Source organism: Chiloscyllium plagiosum, unplaced genomic scaffold (genome assembly GCF_037043375.1).
Source record: "Chiloscyllium plagiosum isolate Xiang-an unplaced genomic scaffold, Cpla_swu_hap1 HiC_scaffold_5, whole genome shotgun sequence".
In the NCBI taxonomy this organism is placed as follows: Eukaryota; Metazoa; Chordata; class Chondrichthyes; order Orectolobiformes; family Hemiscylliidae; genus Chiloscyllium; species Chiloscyllium plagiosum.
Window position 1 is genome coordinate 121739511 of NW_028270143.1, and position 17553 is coordinate 121757063.

General features: G+C 44.8%; 1 protein-coding gene across 2 annotated transcripts in view; it reads right to left on the bottom strand.

The window, feature by feature from the left end:
- Nucleotides 1-17553, bottom strand: part of zbtb47b (zinc finger and BTB domain containing 47b) — a 284308-nt gene that overhangs the window by 238058 nt on the left and 28697 nt on the right. The window contains exon 1 of one of the 2 annotated variants that reach the window (XM_043690832.2): nucleotides 16138-16287. The exons of the other annotated variant lie outside the window; for it this stretch is intronic. Within the exon in view, the coding sequence (XP_043546767.1) occupies nucleotides 16138-16140 (3 nt within the window). The 5' untranslated portion in view covers nucleotides 16141-16287. Of the gene's footprint in view, nucleotides 1-16137; nucleotides 16288-17553 lie in introns of those variants that run through there. 2 annotated transcript variants of the gene reach the window in all.

A 17553-nucleotide genomic window follows, 5' to 3' on the forward strand; every position in this document is an offset into this window, starting at 1 on the left:
AGAACAAACGACCAAGAGGCGAGTCTGCTAGAATATGAGCATTTTATTCCCCGCAGCGTCGCCACAACCAGGTCTCATACTGACAACGGGTCTGGCTTATACTCACTCTACATGTTACCGGAACTGGGAGCCGTCAGTTCTCGTAGAGCGGTTGCCAACAACCCACGCTCGGCGGTTAAACGTAACCCCGGAGCAGACTCACCGAACTGGAGACTTTTCCAGCTGATATACTCTTTTCCAGATATAAACATTCATGTGAACAGCAGAGCAAGGCTAAAAAACACATTCCATTCTGGTTACATACAGATAAGAAGATTCACACGGGGAGGTGTGTAATAAGATTCACACGGGACTAAGCAACACCTCCATTCCGGTTAGATTCACACATGTATTGGGACATAATTTTTAACCGTTTCACCACATTCCACTGCTTGGCCCAATACATGTGTTACATTATGATTCACACATGTATTGGGACATAATTTTACACCACACTTGCCCAAGAGGTCACAAATGTACTTTCTGTATAGAGTGCAAGGTGAAAATTTAATCTAATTAAACCTTTTAGCCCATCAACCAGCCACAGCGTCAGACCCTTCCGTTCTGAGGAATTCCAGATCCGAAAGGTTAACTTGGATTTCTTTTCACAGATGCTGCCAAACCTGCTGAGCTTTCCAGCAATTTCTCGTTTTGTTCCTGATTTCCAGCATCTGCAGTTCTTCTGGTTTTTAATTCAGACACCTCTTCCCCCTTTCCCTGCTCTTCTCTCAGAGTACATGGAATTCTTTACCACAGAGGGCTGTTGGGGCTGCAGCACTGAGTAGATTCAAGGTTGGGATAGAAAGATTTTTAACCAGTCAAGAAATTAAGGGTTGCAGGGAAAGGCAGGAAAGTGGAGTTGAGGAATGTCAGGGCAGCCACAATCACATTGAATCTATTCCACTATTCAGTCAGCTGAACGGTTACATCTTAGTCTTATCTAACAAGATTCGACAAAATGATGGCAGTCAAGTGTCTCAGACAAGTCAAAAGTTGAAATGACTGGGGACTCGTGACATAAGCCACAGAGTACAGAAGAGGCCCTTCAGCCCATCAAGGCTGCACCTCTAATTCCACTTTCCAGCACTTGGCCCACAGCCTTGAACATTATGACATTTCAAGCACTCATCCATGTACTTTCGTGTTGCAACGCCATCCAAAACACTGCAACACGGTTGGCACGTGTTTTAAAAAATTCTCAAGGTCAGGTTCATAGGAGAGTAGTCTGACACAGAACAAACGACCAAGAGGCGAGTCTGCTAGAATATGAGCATTTTATTCCCCGCAGCGTCGCCACAACCAGGTCTCATACTTACAACGGGTCTGGCTTATACTCACTCTACATGTTACCGGAACTGGGAGCCGTCAGTTCTCGTAGAGCGGTTGCCAACAACCCACGCTCGGCGGTTAAACGTAACCCCGGAGCAGACTCCCGGGTCTGGCTTATACTCACTCTACATGTTACCGGAACTGGGAGCCGTCAGTTCTCGTAGAGCGGTTGCCAACAACCCACGCTCGGCGGTTAAACGTAACCCCGGAGCAGACTCGCCGAACTGGAGACTTTTCCAGCTGATATACTCTTTTCCAGATATAAACATTCATGTGAACAGCAGAGCAAGGCTAAAAAACACATTCCATTCAATTCAGCTCAGTTAAGGTCTGTTCAGTTCAATTCAATTGTGTTCAATTCAGTTCCGTCCATTTCAATTCAATTTAGCTCAGTTCCATTTTGTTCCGTTCAATTTGCACACGGGACTAAGCAACACCTCCATTCCGGTTAGATTCACACATGTATTGGGACATAATTTTTAACCGTTTCACCACAGCACGCAAGCCACTGACAATCCTGGACTGGTCTGGAAGCACGTGAGTTCAGGCTCTGTGCTGACAGCATGAAGAGAGAATGCTGACTCAGTGTGTGATGCCCAGATATGGGCAAAGAATTTACTGCCAATGCACTCACAACCAGACCTCTACTGTCTGGATTTTCCAGCCGTCAAAACAGTCTGTTATTCCCACCCAAATAAAACTTTGTCTGGCAAATTCTGAAACAATACCATTCATTTTAGGATAGTCAACAAAGGCATTGGGAGTGGGTGAGGGAGCTATTTATTTTTCTCAGCATAGTGCTGCCCGAGATGGCAGTACAAAGATTCAACAGCGACTTTCAAATTCGATATATAGTCTTAAAACATAAACACGTGCACAGCTAGCAGGGGTGAGGGTGGGGAAGATTTGAATTAATTGGGTAGCCCTTTCTAAAGAGCTAGCACAAGAACAACAGGCCAAATGGCCTCCTTCCTTTCTGAACCATGGCAAATACCACATTGCACACCAATGGAAAGATCACTTCAACCCCTACCCCCGCCGGGGCACAATCATTCCATTGGCATAGCCTTCACAATGCCTGCCACCTCTTTAGCAAGCCCCACTAATGAGGACTATCCATACTAGGGGAGGCAGAGGCATAATGGTGATATCACTGGACTAGTAACCCAGAGACCTAGGCTAATGCCCCGAGTTCATCGGTAGCAGCTGGTAGAATTTGAACTCCATTAATAATGCTGGGATATGGAATGGTGACCATGACAACTATCAGAAACTATTGTACAAAAAATGTCCTTTTAGGAAGTTAGATTTGCTGTCACTATCTGGGTTTGCCACCATGTGATTCTTAATGAGCCTCTGAAATGGCCCTGCAAGGCAATCAACTTGGGATGGGCAACAGCCTAGTGTCATAGTGGCTCAGTGCTTCGTGCTAGGGACCCGGGTTTGATTCCAGCCTTAGCTGACTGTGTGGAGTTTGCAAATTCTCCCCGTGTCTGTGTGGGTTTAACTCCAGGTGCACCAGTTTCCTCCCACAGCCCAAAGATGTACAGGTTAGGTGGACTGGCCATGGGAAATGCAGGGGGTTACAGGGATTGGGTGGATGGGTGAGAGGGTGGGAGGGTGGGAGGGTGGGAGGGAGAATGGGTCTGGTTGGGATGCTCTTCAGAAGGTCGGTGTGGACTTGATGGACTGAATGGCCTGCTTCCACACAGTTGGGATTCTATGAAATGCTGACCTTACCAGTGACACCAACGACCCATGTAAAACCAAAAGAAAAATGAAAGCACAGGTATACTCGAGGGACTGTTGGAGAAGACCATGAAGGAAAAAAGGAACAGTAGAATATGCTGCCATTGTCTGAAGGGTAGGCTCATGAAGCAAGAACACCAGTACAGACTAGACGGACTGAATAGCCTGATGTAAAATTCCATGGACATCAAATATTTAGCTCAAAAACAGTCTGGCTGAAGAGTATTTTATTATCCCAAAAACGTTTTGCAACTGATACATCTGAAGCACAAGAAGCGCATGGTGGAACTGAATGAGGACAGGGTGAAGGACAAAAGATAGCGTAAAAGATAGAATGAAGGGCAAAAACCTAGAGTTGGATTAGGCACGACTGCTCTACGAAGGAGCATCCCAAAGATGGAAATGGGAATGAATCTCTTATCTCGGAATCTCATCAGTCTTTGGAAATCCCCCCCAACCTGCCACATCACCATGTGTCCCCAGACACTAAGTTATATTCAAGGCTGAGGTAGATAGAATTTTAATCAACAAGGCAGTTGAGGGCTGTAGGTGTAGACTGAAGGATAAATATTTTCTAATCAATCTATTCAGAGATGTGATAACATTCTTCTGGTGTAGGTGGGAATTGAACTCAGGCCTCCTGGCTCGGAGGTAGGGTTCAATTCCCACCTGCTCCAGAAGTAAAGGTAAAGGAAGTGATGGCGCAGTGGTATTGTTGCTGACTGTTAATCCAGAGATTCCTGAAGAAGGGCTTATGCCCGAAACGTCGATTCTCCTGTTCCCTGGATGCTGCCTGACCTGCTGCGCTTTTCCAGCAACACATTTTCAGCTCTGATCTCCAGCATCTGCAGACCTCACTTTCTCCTGTTAATCCAGAGACCCAGGTAATGTGCTGGGGATCCAGGTTCGAATCCAGCCACAGCAGACAGTAGAAACTGAATTCATTAAAAACAATCTGAAATCAAGAGCCGACTGATGGCTATGAACCCATTGTCGATTGTTGAAAAAACCCATCTGATTCACTAATGTCCTTTATGGAAGGAAGCTGCCATCTTTATCTGGTCTGGTCTACATGTGACTCCAGACCCACAGCAATATGGCTGACTCTTAACTAACCTCTGGGCAATTAGGGATGGGTAATAAATGCTTATCCTAACCAGTGATGGCCTCATCCTGAGAATGAATAAAAAACCTATTGTACCACATTCCCGAGACAAGGGAGTACAGTAAATGCAATGCTGAAGAAGCAGACTTGATGGATCCAATAGCCTGCTCCTCCTTCTTGTATTCTTTGAACGAGCCTACATAGACATGCGGGGCTGAATGGCATCCTCCACTACTACAAGCTTCTGAGGGCCAATGAATTCGAGCATGCGAGAGTAAGAGGCAAGAGAGGCGAGAGAGGAGAGAGACACAGACACACACACACACACACACACACACACACACACACACACACACAGACACACACAGACACACACAGACACACACAGACACACACAGACACACACAGACACACACAGACACACACAGACACACACAGACACACACAGACACACAGACACACACACACAGACACACAGAAGGGGTAACGCCACGTAGAGAAAAGTTCCAGGCAGTATTCACACTAGGTGCAGGTTCCAGACTGGCCTCGAGTCAGTAACATTCCATCCTCACACAGGCTTCATGCCAAAACAAGGGACTTTCAAACACAGGCCAGCTGATTCTGCGACCCCAGCTCCTCTTCTCAGAGCACAGCACAGATGTACATCAAGCAGACCATTTTATCCGGGTTCTGCACATCCAAGGGGAACCGCCAATACGGACCACCGTCTGCGGCAGGTTCAGATGTGATCAAGACTAAACAACTGCATCTTGAACAGCCAAAGCTATTCAGTTAAAAGGCCAGCAACCCATTCTCCGTGCCCAGACGTCACATTGATTTGCGCTGACTGATGTGTCGCGTGGGGAGGTTAGTCTGCCTCTTTACAACAGCCTCTGGGAACCAAGTCAAAACATGATTCAAAAAGTGGAGAGGAAAGAGAAAGAGAGTAAACGAGAGGTAGGGTGGGGGAGAATAGTGCCACAGCAATAGAGAATGAAAGAGCGAGCATGAGAGCACAATTCTATTTAAATACTTGTGAAAGGGTGTACTAGCACTTGAGGGGGTGCAGAGGAGGTTCACGAGGTTGATTGCAGCATTGAGAGAGTTAGCTTGTGAGGAGAGATGGAGTAGACTGGGACTATACCTCTGACGGTGCGGCGTTGAGAAACGGCAAAATATCAGCTTAGATTTTGCTCTCCATTCTAACGAATGGCACATAAACTTGCCATCAATTGACTCAGGAGGTGAAGTGCTACCCACTTACAACTATTGGCAAGCTGCACAAACTACAGTCCAGTGTTGAGGCTGCAGTGTATAACCATAGTCGGAGTGCCAACGAGCTCTTTGACCTTGGGAGGAAGGACCTCAGAGCTTTGTTTGGGGTGGGGGAAGGAGGGGGTTGGGGTTAGGAGAGGGTGGGAAAACGTGCGGACTACAGATGCTGGAGAGTCAGAGTCCAAAGGTGTGGCACTGGAAAAGCAAGGCAGGTCAGGCAGCAACCAAGAAGCAGGAGAATCAGCATTTCTGGTATAAGCCCTTCATCAGGAACGTAGAGGGAGGGGACAGGGGGCCGGGAGACATACCCCTGGCCCCGGTGCCCAGCGGCCGGAGCACACACACACGCACACACACACACACACTCCAAAGGGCCATTTCTCATTTGTGACGATGAATGGTGGTCTCCTCCGCAGTGTTGGGTGGACTTAAAAAGATCCCATGCACTAACTTGAAGAGGAGCAATCAAGCTTTGCCCTATGGTCTGGTCCAACATGCACCCCACAAGACATAGGAACAGAAGGCGGCCAGTCAGCCCATCAACATTGCTCTGTCATTCAATGTGATCATGGCTGATCTGATAATTAGATTAGATCCCCTACAGTATGGAAAACAGGCCCTTCGGCCCAACAAGCCCACACCAACCCTCTCTTAAGAGTAGCCCACTCAGACCCATTCCCCTACCCTATATTTACCCTGACTAATGCACTGAACACTATGAGCAATTCAGCATGGCCAATTAACCTAACCCGCTCATCTTTGGACTGTGGGAGGAAACCGGAGCAAACCCACGCAGATACGGGGAGAACGTGCAAACTCCACACAGACATCACCCCAAGTGGGAATTGAATTCGGGTCCCTGGCGCTGTCAGGCAGCATTGCTAAACACTGAGCCACCGTGCCACCCGTAAACAGATGGTTTTTTTCCCCCCAACTACCAATTCATGGTCATCAGTAGAGTCTTATTTCCAGATTTTTACTGAATTCAAATTCCACCACCTGCCACGGTGGGATTGTGAACCCAGTTCACCAGAACATCACCTGGGTGTCTGGATGAACAGTCTAGCAACAATTCTCATAGGCCATTGCCTCCCTCAACCCCGCATCCCTACCTTTTCCCCATGACCCTTATGGATTAAAATGCCTTCAACCAACATCTCAGAAAAAATGATCCTCTAGTGGTTATTACACTACTGTTTGTGGGGAGCATGTTACAGGAGTATTGCAGCTGCAGTTCCATCAGCGGTTGCAAGTGAACAAAAATACTTCACTGGTGGTAAAGCACCTGGAGAGATCCACTGGTTGTAAAAAGAGTGATATAAAATTATGAGTTTTTGTTTTCAACACATTTGACTCATTAACAGCGCTGCGAAATGGCCCAGCAAGCCACTCTGTTATATTCATGGAGGTGAGTCACCTCCACCCTCTCAGGAACAGCAAGGGACTGGGACAGCCATGGACTGAGAATAACAAAGAGGAGCTAAATGGAGGTAATGAAACAAACCAGGGGCTTTCAGTCCCACTGCCCATTACTCCACCAGAGAAGCTTCTAGATCTTAGTTATTGCAAATAGGTGACAACAAACTAGAAAAGGCTAAAGTTAAGGTTAGAAAATTTCCACTGTAATGCAGAAAAAGTTCCATTATGCTGATTACGAGGTCAACATGTTCTTCCTTGGCTTCCACTATTAACAGTACATCCTGATTTCAGTCAGAACGCTCCCTCCCCAAAATGCCCAAATAAGCATGATAGACCAGGACTGAGTACTTGTTTTGGTTTAAAACAATTCATAGTTTAAATGACCACAATAAATAAAAATAGAAACGAACTGTTGAGGAGATAAATTACAGGGAGTCCAACTTAATGTGAAAAGGAAAATGTTGAAGATGACAGTGAGAGACGAACTTTGGGATATACAAGGTAAAGCTCCTGACCCACTGGTCGCAAATCAGTAAGGATAGGCAACAACACCTCCTCCATTGTAATCCTCAACTCAGCCCCTTGCTATACTCCTTATACACTCACGACTGTGTGACCCATTTCCACCCCAACTCCATTTACAGGTTTGTTGACAAACCACCATTGTAGGTCAGATCTCAAGCAACAATAAGACAGAATACAGGAAAGAGGCAGAGTGCTCAGCGGCATGGTGTAAAGACAACAATCTCTCCACCAACGTCAGCAAAATGAAGGAGCTGACTTCAGGAAGCGGAGTGGAGGGCACGCTCCTGTGTGCATCAATGGTTCTGAGGTTGAGATGGTTGAGACCATCAAGTCCCTGGGAGTAATGATCATCAATCTATTCTCGGCCATTCATGTCAGTGTGACAGCCAAGAAAACGCAATAATGTCTCTACTTCCTTAGAAGGCTAAGGAAATTTGGCATGTCCAACAGAACTTTATAGACGCACCACAGAAAACATCCGGTCTGGATGCATCAGAACACAGTATGGCAACTGCTCTGTTCAAAACTGCAAAAAGCTCCAGAGTGGAGAACACAGCCCAGTCCATCACACAAACCAATCTCTCATCTATTGATGCAGTCTATACTTTCCGCTACTTCAGGAAAGCAGCCAAGATCCCTCCCACCCCAGTTATACTCACTTCCACACTCTTCCATCGGGCAGAAGATATAAAAGTTTGAATACACAAAGATTCAAGAACAGCTGTAATCAGACTTCTGAATGGACCTTTTAAAATATTAATTCTGATTTCTCTCTCTGCACCTTCCCTGCAGTGTAACATTGTAATCTGCATTCTGTTCTGCTACCCTGATGCACTTTGTATGATATGACCTGCCTGTGAAGCACGCAAAACAACATTTTTCACTGTATCTTAGTACACAAGACAACAACACATTAAACAGTATGGATGACAAACCTACAAATTAGGAGAAGGAGTAAGTTAGACTAGATGAATTTGTGGAGAAAGTGAGGTCTGCAGATAAATGAATTTGTGTCAATGTGAAATATTGTAGGATCTAGAATAGCAGAAAATGAATGCAAAATGCTAACAAGTTTACAACTGCTTCAAAAATCCAGAAAGGCTGACATTGGTTACCTCAGGAAAGAAAAGAATGTTGGGGGGGCAGGGGTTAGTCCAAAAATGCTATTTAAAATCATGAAAAGGTTAGATAGAGGTTTCCAGGTGCACAGGAGTTTGATACCAGATAACAAATGTAACAGTAACTAATAAATCCAATAAAGAATTCCTGAGTAACTTCTCCACTGGTTAGAACGGCTGTCGGAGTTTTGATTTGCAATGCTCCCTTCCAGAGGCTGAAGTTAGAAAACACTTCAACACAAACAGTGGAAGATGTTTGATGCTCTCTGCTACAGAATGGCAATTGGTGCAGGATCCATCAGTAGTTTTACAGAATAATAAAATATGGGAGCTACAGGCTTTGGAGGTCTAAAAGGTTTGACGAGCGAAACAGCTTCCTTCTTCTCCTACACTGCTCTGGAGAGAGAGCAGAGGAGATTCACCAGGATGTTGCCTGGGCTGGACCAATTCAACTGTGAAGAGATATGATAAGCTTAGGTTGTTTTCCTCAGATCACAGAAGGTGGGGGCGGGGGCGGGGGCGGGGGCGGGGGCGGGGGCAGACACCTGATTGAGTTATACAAAGTTGGGAGGGGTTAATGGGTTAGGGGTTCACTAAGGACATTAGTGAACTAGATGAGTTTCTATGGTAAATGGCAGTGGCTACATGGGTCACTATTTAGTTACAGATTTTTTTGTACTGAATTCAAATTTCACCACTGCTATTGTGGGATTTGACTCCACATCCCCAGAACATTAGCCTGGGATTCTGGATTACTAGTCCAGTGACACTTCATCCCTGACTGCCCAGAGAAGATAATAAGTATTAGAGAAGCACAGGAGATGTCAAAGCAGGACTAACCCTGTCTTAATAAGATGTGCAGATCATTCACACATATCCCACATTCTTTAAGAGGGCTACTGGATGGAATTGTAACACTGACTGTATTCCCATTCATGAACAGAGTTGATAGTTCCTCTGAGGAGTTTCTTCAGAGGATAGCAAATCTTTGGAATTCTGTTCCAGACTTCAGTGTCACCTCAGTCATTAAGTACTCGCAGGACATAACCCAATAGATTTCTAGGAACCAACAATAACAAAGGCACTCAGAAAAAATTGTGGTGGCCACCAGATGGACGATCAGCTGTGATGTGGATTGGTGGAGCAGGACTCAAAGGGCTGAGTGGCCTCCTGCTGCATCTAAAAATTTCAATTTGTTCCCCACCCACCCATACTAGTTAAACATAGTGATTGCAGAAGCAATGGCGAACTGACTAAAATCAGACAGTGAGCCATGTGTAATAAAAAAAAGGCACTGAAGTGTCAGTTTCATCGTTTAATGGTTTGCCTCCAAGTATGCACCAACAAGATCCTCCTAACAGCCCGAACACCACTTCATTTAACCAGGACTGAACCATTAAGAGATTTGTCCATTTTCCTTTACCTCTATACAACTCCAAATGCACACAACAGGCAGCAACTCACCTGCAATTTCACCACAAGTGCCACTCCAGATAGAATTAAGTTTAACACAAAATGGGATAAAATCTACACTCAACCCCTTCACTCCCAATCCTCACGCACCTAGGGACAGACTGAGCAAGCTTAGGGAGGGGGAAGTGGGAGGGAGTGAGTAGGAGAGAGAGAACGCAAGAGAAATAGACCAAGTAGTGGTGGAGTGGGGGGGGGGAAATGTAGAGAAGAAGAGTGAGAGAGCGAGATAGAGAGACAGTGAAGGAGTCAGAGAGACAGAGGAAACAAAGAGGTGTAAGGAAGGAATGTAGCATCCAAGGAGGATGCCACAGGCAGCCACTAATGATGCACTTATGAAATTCAGCAACACTCCAGATGCCCTGATTAGGCAAGGAAGTGGAGTTGAGATCTGAAAGAATAGTCATGAGCAGGATAGTTGACAGAGTTAGGAAGGCTTGTCAGAACGGAGGAGGTTACACAGATGGATGGTGGTCAGAGGAGGTTATAGAAAGCTCGAGTGGGCCAAAGTGGAGCTTGAGATGGTGAGGGTGAAGGAACATTGGGGCTGTACCAGATCACAGAGATCAGGAGCCGGAGGAGACTAGAACGATTCTGAACCTCTGGGCGATATTGAAATGTGTCAAAAGTGATGTAAAAATGATAGGACCAAACTATTCTGTTCCTTTACTCACCCAGAGAAACTGCAGAATTTTCTACTTCTCCCTATTATTACAGCTGACACAATCAAATATGCATTAACCTACCCTGCATCAAACATCATAAAAACACACTATCAAAACCAGTCTCACTTAACAGAAAACAGAGGATCATCAATATAAATCTGGAAAGTCACATTGCTCATCCCCAAAGTGTCTCCTTAATCTCTTCATTCGAGACTCTTTCGGTGCCTCCATTCATTAAAATTGATTTGAAACTAAACGGTCAAATTCTGAGGCTTGGTTATATTGGCCAGGCTTGCATTTCCTTAAGCACAGAAGATTAAAGGGTGCTTTAATGGCAATGTTTATGATGGTTAGCATCCAGGCTCAGTGGTTAACACCACTGCCTCACAGCGTCAGGGACCTGGGTTCGATTCTCACCTTGGGCGACTCTTTGTGGAGTTTGCACATTCTTTCTGTATCTGCGTGGGTTTCCTCCGAGTGCTCTCGCAATCCAAAGATGTGCGGGTTAGGTGAAGTGGCCATGCTAAATTGCCTCAGTTTTCAGGGATGTGAGAGTTAGGTGCATTAATCAAGGGTAAATGTGAAGCAATAGGGTAAGGGAATGGCCTGGTTGGGTTACTCAGAGAGTCAGTGTGGACTGGTTGGGCCAATTGGTCTGTTTCCACACTGTAGAGATTCTATGAAGAAAGGCTGCAGTTCAGTCTGATGGAGTAGAATGGGTCAGTATTTTCTGTAGTTTAGAAAGATGCAAAGGTGATCTCACTGAAACACGTGAAATGCTTAGGACTTCACAGGGTAAATTTGGGAAGTCTACTGACAGTGGCCAGAGAGTCCAAACATGGAGTTATGGTTTCAGGATAAGGGGGCAGCCAGTTAGAATGGATATAAGAAGAAATCCTTTCACTCAAGACAAGTGTGAATCTTTACGCCAGAGGGTTGTCACTAGGCTCATAACCAGCGACCCTGGCTAATGTTCTGTAAACATGACAGCTGCTGGAATTTAAATCTACTTAATAAAGTCTGGAATTAAAAGCTAGTGTTGGCAATGGTGACCATGACAACTGTCACCGATTATCTCCAGGATCTGCAGTCCTCACTTTCTCCCAACTATCACCGATTGTCAGAAAAAACCCATCTAGTTCACTGATGTCTTTCGGGGAGGAACTCTGATATCCTTACAGTGTGGTTACAAATTACCCCAGATTTAGCTGCAATGTCAATGACCCTGAAGTGCCCTCAGAAATGGCTGATCAATCTATTCAGTTCACGGGCAATTGGGAATGGACAACATATTGAACTTCCCAGCGACTCCAACGTTTCATGAAAGAATTAAATAAAATGTGTTTTGCCAAAGCTCAAACTACTGAATAAATACAAGAGTGAGATTTTTGAGCAATTTTGGAGAATCGAGGCGTATGGGAATAGGCGGGAAAGTGAGCAGCTGCAGGTCAGCCACAATTAAATTGACTGGTGAAGCTGAGAAGCACTACGCCTAATTTTTACATTTGATCTTTTTTAAAAAATCTATTAAATCACAAGATGTTGGGTGGGGGGGGGGGGGGGGGGTGGGGAAGAGAGGTTGTGTGTCAGTCATTGGCAACACTTGCTGCCCATGCTTAATTCCCCTTGAACTGAGTGGCTTGCTGGGGACATTTCAGAGGGCAATTCAGAATTAACCACATTGTTATGGTTCTGGACATTATCCTGGGCCTCCAGATAATTAGTGTAGTAACACTCACACTGCAGCCCCTGACAACTTGAGCAAACACCAGGACAAGTAGGAAGGTAGCACAATTTGGGTCAATTTGGCATTTTAAGGAAATTGGATAACTTGTGTCCAAAACAGTACTTCTCAGATGAACAGTCTGATGCTATGGTTGAGATACAAGAGCCTTAGGGTTGGAAGTTTAATACTTCCTGTATTAAACTGCTCTGCCCAGCTGACCAATCCAGGAAGTTATCACACTAACTACCATCCCAGACAACAATCCCCAACTTGCCTGTTTGACTCTATTACTTGGGAAGTGTCAGTGACACACAGTAAGCTGCAGTTGACACCTTTCCAAGACCATTTCTCCGGAGGTTGTACAAACTGCAGGAAGATGGGGCTGCCCTCACTTCTGCTTCACATTGTACAATTGCACACCCAAGAAAAATTTGTATGATTCAACTCCAGCACAGGGGCTGGACAGCTCCAATTTTCCTTTTTTTATTATTGCGTGTGAGGTGGGTGACCATTAAAGTAAGGCATTGCATCTAAACCAGTCACCCTCATGACAAACAGATTCACTCCTGCTTGACTGGACACCAGCACAAAAAAACACTTAGCACAAATAAATATACAATGAATTTGCACCAGCTAGGCTGAGGCACACACTGAACTTACATATGCTGGAAATCTGAAACAAAAACAGACTTGCACGGTGGCTCAGCAGTTAGCACTGTTGCCTCACAGCACCAAGGACCTGAGTTCAATTCTTGCCTCAGGCAACTGTGTGTGGAGTTTGCACATTCTCCCAGTTCCTGCATGGGTTTCTTCCCACAATCCAAAGATGTACAGGTCAGGTGAATTGGTCCTGCTAAATTGCCCATAGTGTTAAATGCATCAGTCAGGGGCAAATATAGGGTAAGGGAATGGGTCTGAGTGGGTTTCTCTTCGGCGTGGACTCATTGGGCCGAAGGGCCTGTTTCCATACTGTAGGGAATCTAATCTAATCATCAAATTCTCAGTAGGTCTGGCAGCATCTGTGGGGAGAAATCAGAGTTAACACGTTGGGACCAGTGACCCTTATCAAGCACACACTGGTTCCCTTTGTGTGCAAAGTGTCACCTACATTTGACAGGATATGGGCAAGGAAAACATTTACAGGCGCTCTCTACCAGAGGTCTCTAATGCAGCTGTTATACCACAACCCCCAGCATTCAGCCGAAGGCACCTTTGGGTGCGCATTAATATGCGAAGTGGCAATATCATTCAGGAGGTCAAATCACAAGCTGAAGCAGTGCCAGACTGTCTTTCTGCAGTTTGAGCAACCTGCAGGGAAATGGTCTTAAAAAGGTGTCAACTGCAGCTTACTGTGTATCACTCACTTTTCCCAAGTCATAGTTATACAGCGAGGAAACAGATCCTTTGGTCCAACTTATCTGCACCACCCAGACATCCCAATCTGACCTAGCCCCATTTACCAGCATTTGTCACATATAATCTCTAATTCTTTCCTATTCAAATATCCATCCAGATGCCTTTTAAATGCTGCAATTGCACCAGCTTCCATCAGTTCCTCTGGCAGCTCATTCCATACATGCACCATCCTCTGTGAGAAACAGTCGCCCTTAGGTCCCTTTTAAATCCTTCCCATCACCTTAAAACTATGCCTTCCAGTTGTGGACTCCCCTATCCTGGTTAGTCACCCTATCTATGCCCCGCATGGTTTTATAAACCTCTATAAGGGCACCCCTCAGCCTCTGATACTCCAGGGAAAACAACCTCAGCCTATTCAGTTGCTCAAACTCTCAGATCCCGGCAACATCCTTGAAAATCTTTATTGAACCCTTTCAAGTTTCACAACATCCTTCCTGCAGAAGGGAGATGAGAACTGAACAGAGTCTTCCAAAAATGGGCTAACCAATGTCCTGTAGAGCCGCAGCATGATCTCCCTACTCCTATACTCAATCACAAACAAACTGGCTGACATATTTCTCACATTACAGAAGTTAACTACAGATCAGTAGGTCTGAAGGGGAGTCATACTGGGGTTGAAACATTAACTCTTATTTCTCTCTAAAGACGTTGCCAGACCTACTGAGTTTTGCCAGCATGCTCTGTTTGTTTTATATTTCTGGCATCCACAGTGTTTTGCTTTTATTTACATCACTACTAGGGAGGTATTGAAAGGTGCTACACTAATGCACATTCTTTACTGCCTGATTAAGGCTTGAAGTGAGCTGAAAATGTGTTGCTGGAAAAGCGCAGCAGGTCAGGCAGCATCCAAGGAACTTATGCCCGAAACGTCGATTCTCCTGTTCCTTGGATGCTGCCTGACCTGCTGCGCTTTTCCAGCAACACATTTTCAGCTCTGATCTCCAGCATCTGCAGTCCTCACTTTCTCCTTAAGGCTTGAAGTGAGTCAACCATCATTAGTGCTACATCTCAGAGAATATCGGTTGAGAGCTAAGGAAGTAGCCATCATTCCTCCAACTACGTGAAGGCTTAAAAAGTTTTACTATATCTCAATAATCGTACTTTGCTACTGGAATCCTGCATTCAAACGTACTCACCCACCCTCTCTCCCAAAACCACATACACTGATTTCTGGTTCTGGGCTAAGGGAGGCTCAGGTCACGAGGATAGCAAAAGACAAAATAATTCAATTACACAAATCTGTAATGCTAAACAACATTTAAGAACTTGAAAATCCGAAAACTGGATAGCATGTGAAAAAGTGAGTATCTTTTAAAAAAACTGAACAGGCATCTGCATATAAACAACTAAACGCACTAACAATTCCAATTTTGCAAAATAATATCAGAGTTAATCTTGACAAAAAACACACACTAGAGACTCAATAACATGAGCACGAAATGAAAACAATCAGCTTGCAAAACATTTTCTTAATTCGAAATCAAATGCAAAGGGGAATATGCTCCCTTTTTAACTATTTCTGTCCTAAGATGTCACTCAGCATTTGCAGAGAGAGAAATGGCGCTGCCTCGGCTAAACATTGAAAGAGGGAGGGAGAGAGAGAAAAAACAGAAAGAACAAAACACAAAAGAGAGAGAGATGACAGACTCCCACGAGAGAATCAAAACCACAAGAGACAGGAGGGGAAGGCAAGGGCGAGAGGGGGTGTTCACCACAGCCCGGTCATGTATCCATGTACAAAATGTATCCAAATAGAGATGGAGACAAGAGACCAGAAAAAAAACTTGTTACAAAATAGCAATAGAAACATCAAGGTGCCGCCCGTATCCTCTTCCTTCAGCCACATCTGAATAGAAATATAGCAGAAACCAGAGCACGGGGAAAAAAAAAAACTTGCTTTAAATGGCTAAGCGGGCCTGGCCTATTCCTGCAGCCACACTCCCTCCCCTCAGCATTTCCCATCTGAAGGAATTTAACTCTTTGTTACCAACTGGGTCCCATTGTTATTCGTTTTTTGCCAGGAGTGAAGGATTGAGTTTTTTTCCCCTCATTCCCTCCCTTGGAGTGGAGGGAGGTGGGGGCTAAAAATACTCTTCCAAACCCTGCAAAAAAAAAAATTGGGAAAATCCGCAGTATTGCAGAAGAAAAACACATCGGTTGCATTCTCTAAAACCCTCTCAGATTTAAAAGAAAACATGCTCTCACAGCATTTACATACAAGCTCTGTCTGTTTTTCAATAGCATCAATGAGGAGAATAAAATGGACAGTGAAGAGGAGAGAGGGGTGTATTTTTTTGTTACCATTTTGAAGCCAGTTTTGGCGGTGCAATGCAGTTCCTCCTCCTCCTGCTCCTCTTCTTCCCCGCACTCTGAGGCGAGTACAAGGCGTGCGGGAAAGTTGCGCCGTCCATGCGCAGTCCCTCAGCCCCCTGTCCCCCCAATCTCTCAGTCTCAGCTCTGTCCCTGCACCGGCTCATCCAGCATGTTCACATCAGCACACACAGAGGGGCAATACAAAACATAACACACACACACACACACACACAATGGCAGATCCTTACTCACTCCCAACTCTGATTGGTGCTTCTCAATCAGATGAGGATTGCTTGGATTTAAAAGCAGCCAATTCTCTCTCTCTTGGAGTCAGTCATAGAAGTTCTCCCTGGTGAATCGCTGCACCACACATAGAAAAAAAACAAAATTTAAGCAACTTTTCTTACCCTCCTCCCTCTTCAATTGATCCCAACTGATCTCCTCTACAACTACACACCTTTTCTCGTTTGATTTTTTTAGAAAGTTCAAAATTGATATGATTTCAGGCAAAGGTTTTATAAATTTAGGATCATACAGGTCAATTGATCCCAAAGGATCCCATCTACAACTATACACCATTTTTATTTTTAGAAAGTTCAAAATTGATATGATTTCAGGCAAAAAGTTTTGCTAATTTAGGTTAAACAATGCCCACAGTTCAGATCAAAAACTTTCCTGAAAGTAGGCATGTTCAAGCCCAAACTCCAGACAAAATCGAGGCTGCCCATGCAGTGTTGACAGAGTGTGCTGCAATGTCAGAGATATGGTCTTTCAGGTGAGATCTTAAATCAAGTGATTTGACCCTTCTAAGTGGATATGAAATATCCTAAACTACCATGTGGAAAGTCAAGTGCCCTCAAACTGCAGAACTAAAAGCAACTTGCCTGGCAACGTTACATAGTTTTTTGCATGATTTAGCTTAGTGCAAATTGCTCGACTGAATTTCCGACATAGTGACTTTTTAAAATTCAATCACACAACAAGGGCACTGCTGGCTAGGTCAGCACTTATTGCCCATCCATAATTGCCCCGAGGGCAGTTAAGAATCAGCCACATTGCTGTGGGTCTGGAGTCACATGTAGGCCAGACCAGGTAAGGATTGTAGTGTCCTTCCCTAAAGGAAATTAGTGAACCAGATGGTTTTTCGAACAATCGACAATGGTTTCGTGATCATTAGATTCTTAATTCCAGATTTTTATTGAATTCAAAATCCACTATTTGCTGTGATGGGATTCAAACCTGGGTCCTCAGAACATTATCTGGATCTTTGGATTAACAGTTCAGCAATAAAACCACTAAGCCATCACCTCCCCTAATTATCCCACCTCCCCTAATTATCAAGCTTCAAAAATAATTCATCAGCTGTCAAGTGCCTTAGGAGAGTTGTGAGTGATCATGAAAAAC